Consider the following 11,454-nt stretch of genomic DNA (forward strand, 5'->3'; position numbering starts at 1 on the left):
AGCAATAGTCTACATTAACATTTTAAATCTGTGGTACCAATAATAAGGCCAAGATTTGGATGGTGGTCAGGATTGGAGGGAAGCAGGAACGAAGCTGTGGCTAACAATAATGGAGTCAACACATCTGCACGTATGCCCTTCTTGGAAATTCTCAGTGAATAGTTACATAAAAAGTTGACAAATTTATCAGAAATTAGTTTAATTTGTTTAATTTATTTGACCCTGAAACCATTTATTCATGAACCATCTATTGTCATTCTTAGTTTCTATACCATTTGCCAATTAATTTTATAAAAAAATAATCAAAAAACATAGCATGAAAATTATGTATGAGGAGTACCTTATAATAATCCTTGAAATCTTATTATAAGTATTTTCCCAGATAAATCCTTATAAGACCAGCAAAAACTAAATGAATTAACTAATGTTTGGTGACTGGAATCGAAAATTACTAGCCTTATTAAGTACCACAAATATTAACCAGATTTCTAATTATCTTTGCTTATTTTTCTGAAAGAATCACTAACTACTCAGAGTATGTTCTATTTTATATTAAATTGAACATATTCTACATTTATATTATTAAATTGAAAGTCTCTGTTCTTAGCCTGTAAAAAATGTAATACGTAAATGTAACAGGAATACTTGAATTCTATGATTCTCTCATCTCAGTTTCTGCTCAATTCTCTTCTTATCTAATACTCTTTTTACTGAATAAAAGGAGGAGCTGGTCAAAGCTTTGTGTGAGGCTGCTGTCCTTGCCTGTGAAACCATTTTATAAATAGACATATATATGTACACACACATATCTATATGCACACATTTATGCACAAATGTATAGTTTTTGTAGATAATTCAGTAGTTATATACAATATATATGCATATATTTTATTTGAAACAATAGATTTGCTAGCTTATAATTTTCTGTACAAAAGGAAAAAGGAAATCAAAATCATTTCTAATAGAAAATGCCAAGCCAAAATGGGAACAGCCTGACATGTAGTCATCAAGTACTAACTTGTATTCTCTAGAAAGGGAAGTGAATTTTAAGGGACACTTTCTACATTTAGTCTCACCTAAAGATATGGACAAAATCTTGGAATTGTGTCCAACTAATCTTATTGCCATATTCCCATTATGTATAATGGTAATATTGAAATGTAGATGCAAGTTACTCAGCAAAGCTGAGTGCTCTGAAATTTTAAATTAATCATTTTATCTAATCTCATGTTTAATGAGTTAGTTTGAATTGATTCTTTAACACCAACATTATTTATTATTAATCATTTTTAAAAAGCTTTTTTGCCACTGTGTCTCACATGCCTTCAAAGCATACTACACTTTTACACACACTGTCTTCCATTCTCCTACAATCAGTAGCTTATCAAAAATCTTGGCTTTACCAAGATGTTTATACCTTAAGTATTTTTGACTTGTATGCACACAAGTTCTTTGAATCTCTCTAATCCTCAATTTTGTAGTCAATTTGATAGCATGCACATGACAACACATATGCACAGATATTTTTGAAGATTAAAATAATTTAAATGAGGGGATCAGAAACGTGTGTGTGTGTGTGTGTGTGTGTCTATACGGAAGCCAATATATTACAATTGTAAGAAAAAAGTAAACATTAATCAGGAATAGCTGTATGTTTGTGTACCCAATTAATTTCCTAAGAGTCCAGAGAAAGGAAAGATTTCTATTGTCTGTGAGGAACCAAGAAGATTGACACTAAGCAAAATAATGGTGTCCATGGTAGATTTAAATTTGTTTTAATAGTGCAAAGATATAGTGCTCAGCATCCCAAGAATTCCACAGGAAATGGGACTAGAACTGACTGATATTAGTGACTTATATCTGTGGCATGTGCCCATTTTATCCAATTAAAAAAATAAAAACACAATAACCAAGAAACTTCCTTCTTAAACCAAGAGACTTCACCAGACAATAAACATATTGGTGGTGAATCTGCACCCAGGATTCAAGCCTCATAACTAATATACCCTTCATACATCAGATTGAAGTCACAAGCTTCAGCTGGGGTGCTCTATGACAGAAAGGAATCTTTTGCCTAAACAGAAATTATTTTCCCAGAAACCATTCTAAACATCCTGGGACAACTTTTATCTTACAGTCCCTCAGGATTTATCTCAGCAATGTTGATGCAGAGCTTTAGAATTTATCAGGTTATTTTATGGGCAAAACCTGGGGCATTGCCTTCTTGGATGCTCCACAAGGGTATGTCTTGTTAGCCCCTTGGTTCATGTGTGTATCTTGGCGCTCAGCACAGAGACAATGGGAATGACTCTGGATTTGGCGTCTGATTTGGGGCACTGTCCTGCCATTTACTTTGACTTGGGCAACTTAGTTAAGTTCCATAAGCCTCATTTCTCATATCTACAGTGAAGGTTAATAATACCTGTCTGTCTCAAACAATCAAGATCATATAGTTCACTTTATTTCACTAACACTCCTCTGCACTACTCTGTACCATACACCATATTAAGCACAGGAGATACATGTAGCATCTGCCCTTGGAATGCTCCAGGTTTAGTGTGGGAATAGACTTGTAAATAAGTAATTAAAAATACTATTTGATAAACGCTACCCTAGACAGCTGTTATGAAGGTAAAATATGATGACATAGGTGAAAACACCTTGTGCGCTGAAAAGTTCTGTTAAAATGGAAACTATTATCATTCCAGGATTCTCCTCTTTGCCACCAATCCCAATTCCATGTTTTATTCAAGGTTTAAATGAAGCTGAATTCCTCCACAAAGTCTTCCTGAATGCAGCAGCTTCTAGACACAAAACAGCTGTGTCTGCTTTTGTTCTCTATTTACTAGATTACAATTGAGCTTTATAGTAATTGTTGGAAAAATTGTTTCCTGTTTTGAAAAAAAAAGTACAAAAATCTAAAATTCTTTCTAATCTTTGTTAAAGCATCTCAGCTAAGACCTAGAACTTAAATGTCAGAATGAAGAGCAGTTTAGTGAGATTTTTATATTTTTTAGTTGACACTTAATAATTGTACACATTTATAGGATACAGAATGTTTCCTTACATGTATCCCAAGTGTAATAACAAAATCAGGGTAATTAGCATAGTGATGACCACAAACATTTATCATTTCTTTGTGTTGTGAACATTCAAAATCCTTTCTTCTAGCTTCTTGAAAATATACAATAAATTACAGTTAACTATATTCACCCTACAGTGCTGTAGAACACCAGAGCTCATTCCTCCTATCTAGCTATAATTTTGTATGACTTTACCAACTAATACAAGTTAGAGTAGTTTAGTTTTGAGGCTGAGTCCAGGTAACAGAATTGCGGATCAAAATAAATAGTTTGATTTGAGAAGGAAATATCTGTGATGTCTCAACACAATTCCAATGCTTGGCACAAGCTCCCGTGTCATATTCTTCTGTGTTAAGGTGCTTGCTCTTTAGGAGGACTCAGGGGAAGTAGCAACTGTACTAGTACCATTAAGCACTTTAATAACCCACCGTGAAAGAACATGTAGCTTCTGAAAAGGCTTCCTGTTGCTGTTAAACCAAAGACTAGTTAAGAGAGGATTGAGTGATTCTCCTCCCACCAGGAATTTATTAGGAATTAAATGCCTGGTAAGAGAGATTATCTGGGGGAATTATCATGGAAACATGCAACCACTGCTACTTAAGAGAGAGGTGAAAATCCACATCACTTAGGGCTGTTGGAGGAGTTTCATGGGATTAGGCATGTAGAATTACTTTCCTTTCCATATATGCAATACATGTATTAATTGAGATTCACTTATCCATGCTATTTTAACATCCCCAAGCTTTAAGGCCTCGTTAATACCCACTTTATTTGCAAATCCTTCCTTGAAACTTCTTTCCTCAGTGAACAACTTTTTCTCTGAATTCTTCTAATCCTGATAAGAAAAACCCAAAAGTCTTTTTTTTTTTCCACAGTAGTTTTCATATCAGTACATTCCTTTCCATCCTCATTTTTGTCACACTTGTGAATACCTTAACACTGTATTCCTGTATTGAATTATAAATTCCATAGACTTTTTTGATGGTCAAACTCTTTTTTCCCCTCATTAATATTTCTTCCTAATGATGGTGTGCCATGGCAGAATACTGTAATATCTGCAGATTTGAGTAGAGGAATAGAGAAACTGGGTGAGGTCACTGACATGACATTCAGAGCCTGCTTGAAAATGAATAAATTTGCTAAGTGTCTGATATGGAAAGGAAAAAGAGGAAAAATAAACCTCTGAGAATAAAAATAGAAAGTGCCATTTTGGCAGACCCAAAATGTAAACAAAAACTAATGAAACAAATAAACAAAAAACTTAATCTTGAAATAACATTTTTGATATGCTTTTTGTTTTTCAGAAATAAAGAACAAATAATTATAACAGAGAGAACAATAGATGACATCATATTACATTTTGCAAAAGGGTTAAATGGTGCCTGGAAGAGAGCAAGAAGTTACTTTTGGCCCCCTCCTCAGATGTGGCAGATCATTTCATCTTGTCCCTTTCTCCTCCATTCTTCTTTCCCTCTCCTTTTCTAATGTCTAAAATATTCAGTGAGGGAAGATGACGTGCCATAAATGGGTAAAGCAAAGTTTCCTTTCATTTTTCTTACTTCAGTCCCTAAGGACAAACATATACTATGGATGCTGAAAAAAAATCTCAGCCTAAATGATAAATACATCATCTTAGTTCAACTACATAGAAGATTTAATGTTAATGAATAACCCCTCACATTTGCAGAAGGGCTGTGCTCTGTAAAGTACGCTCATATGTATTATCCTTTTGTTTTTTCCCAGACATCATGCAAGGTGGGCAGGGGAGGTTTCTTTCTTTCTTTTCTCTTTTTTTCCAACAAAGAAAGAAGCTCAAAGGTGGCAAGTGAATTGCTCAACATCATTCTGAGTCAGATCCTAGACTGAGAATCTGGGTCCTTTCTCTTTTCCACTATCACTACTGCCTCGATAAAATTTCACCACTGAGCAATTTCACTAAGACAGATATGAGTTCTAAAGAAGTAATAATTTTGCGATTTTCATGGCAGATATCCAGCTTTGTTTTTTCGTATTTAATGAAAATTTTAAATATGTAGATATTGAGTACTATTGATTAAAGGGAGGTATATGAGAAGTAAAAATAGATCCATAATGAAAAATGGTTTCATTAACATTGAATTATTTTAAAAACTTAATTCCAACAGAAAAACAATTCAGTGTAAATTTTAAAAATGAATTGTATTTTATCTACTTAATTATTGGCCCAAGAATATTACTGAGCACCTACCATGTTCTAAACAATGCATGGGTACTACTGGGCATATAGGAAAGAACAAACCCTCTGTCTGTGCCTTCATAATGTCCCACCAAGCAGGTGAGATAGACATATAGCAAAGAGTTATTATATGCCTGAATGCAGGGACCATAGGAATCTGGCCTAGCAGGTCAGGAAGGCTTTCTTTAAGACAAGACAATTAAGGTAAAATAAAATAAGAAAACAAGAGGATATGCTTAAGCAAAAAGGAAGAGCGGATGTAGCACAATGCAAAAGCATTTGAGGAAGAAGGTTAATTTGGAATTTAATGGGGTAGAGGTGATCACCCATAGAGACAGTTTAGGGTGTAAAAAGAGGCCACGGATCATGGAACTCCAATATTTATTACAGTTGGTCAGGTAAAAGAGAAAGAACCTGAAAGGTTTTATGGTTTACCAAATATTTTATTTTGCACTGAATTCTCTGTTCCTTAAACCAAGGTTCAAAATGGCATTGAGTACACCTTTTATTTTCTGAAATGTTGAATTCACATAAAATATAAAAACTGAACATCCTTAGACACCTTCTCTTTACCAGCTCTTTTCACCTACGTTGTCTCACTTAATCTCAAAACAACCTTAACCAAATGAGACACTGTCTGCTTCTTACTGAGGCTTAAAAAGATTATTCCTTTCCAAATATCCGGGATGGCAGATCCAGAGTAAGAATCGGATTTTAGGATCTCTATTCTATTGCAGCTTCCAATAGAAGCCACAGTGGCCCTGTTAACTAAAAAATCCTATTCATCCATCAAATGCTTATTAAGATCATGCTGAGTGTCACTGACCAAGATAGATAAGATCTGCGTCTTCATGGAATGTACATTCTACTAATAAACAGAATAATGTCATGAGTAGGGAGTTTTTGTTTGTTTGTTTGTTTCTTAAGAGTTCTCATTTACTTCAGAGAAAAAAAAATCTTTCATGTTCAAAAGAATGAAATGAAGTACTCACATTTGGACTCCATTTCTCCAGTTGTCTGGTGTTTCCTGTGTCCACTTTCACTGTTATTCAGATGGTCTAGTGCTCTTTCTCCCTTATGGCCATAGGCACTGTAAGCAAAGGCACGGCCAGGAAAAAGATGTCAATACTTTGTACAGAATTGGTTGATTAGGATGGTTTCCTCATCACACACTCACCTAGAGGTTTTGTAACATGCTATCATGTTTTGGGTCATAGCTATAGGTGATTCCGAAGACTGTTACTGCTAACACCCAAAGTTATGTTCCATCATGTTCGACTAAAGGCATTTGAGAGAGAAAAAAAAAAAAAAAAAAACTCTTTAAAAGCTAGTGTTTGCAAAAACTCTCTGTACTAGGAGCAAGAGTGTACCTAGGGTAAAAGTTGGTGAAATAAATCCAGCTAGTCTTCTGATTTCAAGCCCATGCTTTGTATTAAAAGGGAACTTAGTGACCTGCAAGAATAATTGTACCTTTCGAAACACCTGTTTCTTATCCTTCTGACAGGAGAAAGGGTGTAGTTGGCAACCATCCTCCCAATCAAATCCTGTAAATAAACTGGCCCATTTCTTCTCTGCCATGTTCCAGAAGTTAGTAGACACCTGGGAAAAAGAAATGTAATACACACAAGTCAGGCTAATGTAAAATTGAAAAATAAACCCCGAAACTACTAGAAAGGAACGCCAACTGTTTGGCAATGCCCCCTCTGCTACTGTGAATGCACAGCAACCTCCAAACCTGGAAATGATTCATTCATCTTTTCCAGGAAGGGTGGGGTAGGATGGAAGCAGCTCATATTCCTAGATTCTGAAGGACATGAGACTACAATACATTGGATAGATTACATGGAAAGAAATTTCACAGGAAAGAGCGGAGAAAGACCATGAAGTAGAAAGGAACAGATAAAGAAATGGGAAGCATTGTGGAAAGAGGCAAAAAGCATGTCATTAAAGCTGCAGAAATGTCAGTCTGTTACCAAGAGAGTGGGTTTCTCAGACAGAGTGGATCCTGCAGGGCCAGTCAGGTAGCCTCAAGGCTGGTGGATTCCAAATGAGGTACAGGTCCCGGCCCCTCAAAGGCAAGCCAGCCCTCCAGTAAGGGGGGCCAAGGGGAGCGATGGGGATCTAGAAAAAAAGGATGGCTTTCTGCCAGAGTTTCTCAGTTTCTGAAAGAATCTGAGAAACAAAGTGCTTCAGAATTACTTCGGGAGCAGAAGAACAGTGCTTGTCAAAAGCATAGGTCTGTGGAAGCCAATCCAGACAATCAGACTCTCCTGGGGTCACATCTTATATCTTTGACAAATGCCGGAGGTGAGTCTTATGCAGAATTTAGTTTAATAACCATAGGCTGTGATGATAAAACTGTAGTCTTCAATTTCTTTTGTTCTCAGGCTGCTCAAGGCTCTCTGTTGGTCACAGCCCCTAGAACAGAGCTGTCTTGACTGACAATAACAGATCCCCTAGTAACAGAGATCTTGGATTACTTTGTGATGGGAAACTACACCAGAATCTCTTCATATAACATTCCTGGCCAGGCGCAGTGGCTCACGACTGTAATCCCATCACTTTAGGAGGCCAAAGCGGGTTGATCACTTGAGGTCAGGAGTTCTAGAACAGTCTTACCAACATGGTGAAACCCGGTCTCTACTGAAAATACAAAATTAGCTGGGCATGGTGGTGCATGCCTATAATCCCAGCTACTTGGGAGGCTGAGGCAGGAGATTCGCTTGAATCCAGGAGGCCAAGGTTGCAGTGAGCTGAGATGGTGCCACTGCACTTCAGCCTGGGCAACAAGAGCAAAACTCCATCTAAAAAATAAAAACTAAAAAATAAATTATTGAGTGTCAGGCCACATTCTCTGACCTTTGTAAAGTTCCTGAAAGAAGGTCTGCAGCTTCAGAAGCTACTGTGTCAGCTTTTAGTGATAAGGAGAGTACTAGGGCACTGAAGCTGAGGCACCAATCAGATCTTGAGAGTGGCTTTCAGACCCCACAGTGGAAGCACAAAGGCAAAAGAAGGAGAAAGGCCTTTAAAAACCTTGTCAGTCCCACAATATTCACTAGGATCCTAATTCGAGATCACTCTGCTAAGTGCCAAAGGCACTATACAGCACTCTCATTGAACTGTTATTCAAGTATAGAACTCAAAATAAATTTGTGAGGTGAATTTCTATGAAGTAAAGAAGTTCTCATTAGAAACGTGTGTTCATTAAATTTTTATTTTCCAGTAGGTAAGGCAACCTAAGTAAAACTATGTTCAAAATTAGGGGTTCAGACAGGAAACCCTAGTTATATATACACCAACCTCCAGAATAAAGGCTGAACTGGAACCACTGTCTACCTCCTGGTAATCCCTGACTCTCTTACCCCTTCCCTCCTCTCTGATGATTGTTGGTGAGTTTGGATCCTAGTGGTAATGTTTCCCTTTGAGGTCACTAACTCTAGGAAATCCCTGTCGTGTACCAGGCACTTCTGCACACAGCCAAGACACTGAAAGCCCTTGCATCTGTGTGCTGCTGCACTCACAGGTGGGCTCAGAACTCCCGCAAAATCCTAATAAACACTCCTTCATCCAAAGGGGACAAGCATCCCCTTTGACACATTTTCATGATAATGATAAAATGAAGGCCTGATATAGAAAGCAGACTTTAACTCAAAACAAGCAAATGAAAGCCACTTCCAAGGTCTCTTTCCATGATGTCCTTTTGACGCTGTGTTTCCTGAAAGAATGAGAAAAGTCCTCCCCAGTTCGGGGCCCATGAGCAACCACCATTGGGGAAGAGGCATCCAAGTCCCTTGGACACCTCGCTGAGTCACCTTTCCTCTCCCTTCTCTCCTCAGCTCCAATGGAAAATCTGTCACGTGGGCCCAGAACGAGAAGAGCAGCCGGGGGCAGCACCTGTGGCAGCGCCTGTCCATCCACATTAATAAGAAAGAAAACCCCAACCAAACGGCGGTCATCAAGCCCTTCCCCAAGAGCACAGAGAGCCGCGGCCTGGGTGCTAGCGCTGGCGCAGGCGGGAGCGCGGGGGGCATGGGGGCCACGGGCGGTGCGAGCTGCGCAGGCACCGGCCTTGGCGGGCCCGAGCCCCCAGATGCCGGCCCCAAGGGGCTGTATGATGTGGCCGAGACCGAGGAGCACTTCCCGGCGCCCACGCGGCCGCGCTCACCATCGCCCATCAGCACGCTGAGCCACCGCGCGGGCTCGGCCAGCCGCACGGACGACGATGTGCCGTCGCTGCATTCGGAGCCCGCTGCGCGCAGCAGCTCGTCGCAGGGCTCCCTCATGGAGCAGATCAGCAGTGTGGTTACCCGCTTCACGGCCAACATCAGCGAGCTCAACTCCATGATGCTGTCCACCGCGGCCCCCAGCCCCGGCGTGGGCGCCCCGCTCTGCTCGTCGTACCTGATCCCCAAAGAGATCCAGCTGCCCACAACCATGACGACCTTCGCCGAAATCCAGCCTCTGCCAGCCATCGAGGTCACGGGCGGCGCGCAGCCCGCGGCAGGGGCTCAGGCGGCTGGGGACGCGGCCCGGGAGAGCCCGGCGGCGGGGCCCGAGGCTGCGGCCGCCAAGCCAGACCTGGAGGAGCTGGTGGCTCTCACCCCGCCGTCCCCCTTCAGAGACTCGGTGGACTCGGGGAGCACAACCCCCAACTCGCCAGTGTCGGAGTCGGCCCTCTGTATCCCGTCGTCTCCCAAATATGACACTCTTATCATAAGAGATTACACTCAGAGCTCCTCGTCGTTGTGAATGTCCCCGGAAAGCGCACCGGCCTGCACGTGCGGAGCAGAGCCCCCCGTGTTCACACACACAGTGGCAAGCATAGTCGCCTGGTTAGGGCCCAGGGGGAAGATGCCTGGTTATGGCCCAGGAGGAAGATGCCAAGTGCACCCCTGATGGAAACACGAGATCAATAGTGCTATCTCATGACAACCGACAAAGACACCGACGACAAATCTTTTGGCAGATTTTCTTCTAGTGGCCTTAGAAAACATGGGCTTTTAAGAAACACCGCTGATATCTTTGAGGGCTGACAAGGCGTCTGTTCTAACAGTTCCATACCAAGTGCTTTGCTCTAGGGAAGCAGTGCGTGTGAAACAGCGTAACGGAGGGTGAAGAGCATAGTTAATAAGCAACTGTAAAAAGTTTTATTTGTTTACTTTAATTCTTTTCCCAGAAGAGTCTTTGATTCACCAAACATGAATGTACATTTTCTAACAAACTCAAAATCTGGGACCAAAACATCAACTTTTCTCTTTCTTTTTTCTTTCTTTTTGTTTTTTCTTTCCTGTAAAGACCTTGAAAAGCAGTAACTTGGGTCCAGTATTTACTGAGGCGTTGTGAATGTGTCCCATGCATAACACAGTACTGGATAGTGAGTGCTGCGCTAATGTACTACGTAGGGCTTCTACCAGAGATTTTCCTCTCCAATTGGGTTGTGAAATACTCTTCCAAAAGCCTGCATCGGGGATTCCACCTACTTATTTCAGATTCACCTCCATAACCAAGAAAACCAGTGGAAGATTTCTTGACTATTTCACCATGTTGCCAATCAATACTGGAGTAGCAAAAAAATATTTTCTGGAATACTGTTTTGTAATTCCCTCACTGGGGTGCATTGTAGCTGGAAATTCTCTTTATAATCATTCTCGAGCTCCAGCCTGGCTATCTCTTTCAAGAAACATGGCCACTCCTCTTTAGGAATGCTGTTCCGTTTGCATTGCCAACTAAAATATTAAAATATGTATTGGGGCTTCTTCATTCCTTTATTTTGAGAACCTGATGCACAAAGAGCTCCTTTGTTCTTTTTGAGTCCCACCACTGGAAGAGTGGTCCATAGACCCCATGAAGACATTGTCACGATTTGAGAGACTGTTGTTGAAAGGATTAACACAATCTTAATACACTGAAAATTTTAAACTGTGTCAAGTCAGCTTAGTGGAGATTTAGTTATGCCAGTGAGCAGTGATTTTAACTATTCTTGGCTGCTTAAACAGGGCAGCTATGAACTATGACAAATGTAGATTTTTTCAAAGCAATACAAAATACTAAAAAAGAGGAACCTTAATGAATATTAACCACAGTCTTTCTTAGCCATTCCAAAAAGAGGCAAAGCAATTCTTATTTTCTTTTTTAAATAATGATTAATATTATTTT

The 11,454-nt window shown here is 39.9% G+C and overlaps 1 protein-coding gene across 2 annotated transcripts in view; it reads left to right on the forward strand.

Annotated features, from left to right (window-relative positions):
• The window catches only part of GRM5 (glutamate metabotropic receptor 5), a 582,078-nt gene extending 572,031 nt beyond the window's left edge, over window positions 1-10,047 (forward strand). For both annotated transcript variants that reach the window (XM_010357229.2, XM_010357228.2), the window contains one exon: window positions 9,135-10,047. In XM_010357229.2, the coding sequence (XP_010355531.2) occupies window positions 9,135-10,047 (913 nt within the window). The remainder of the gene's footprint in view (window positions 1-9,134) is intronic.
• Window positions 10,048-11,454: the final 1,407 nt, after the last annotated feature.

This window comes from Rhinopithecus roxellana, chromosome 15 (assembly GCF_007565055.1).
Source record: "Rhinopithecus roxellana isolate Shanxi Qingling chromosome 15, ASM756505v1, whole genome shotgun sequence".
NCBI lineage: Eukaryota > Metazoa > Chordata > Mammalia > Primates > Cercopithecidae > Rhinopithecus > Rhinopithecus roxellana.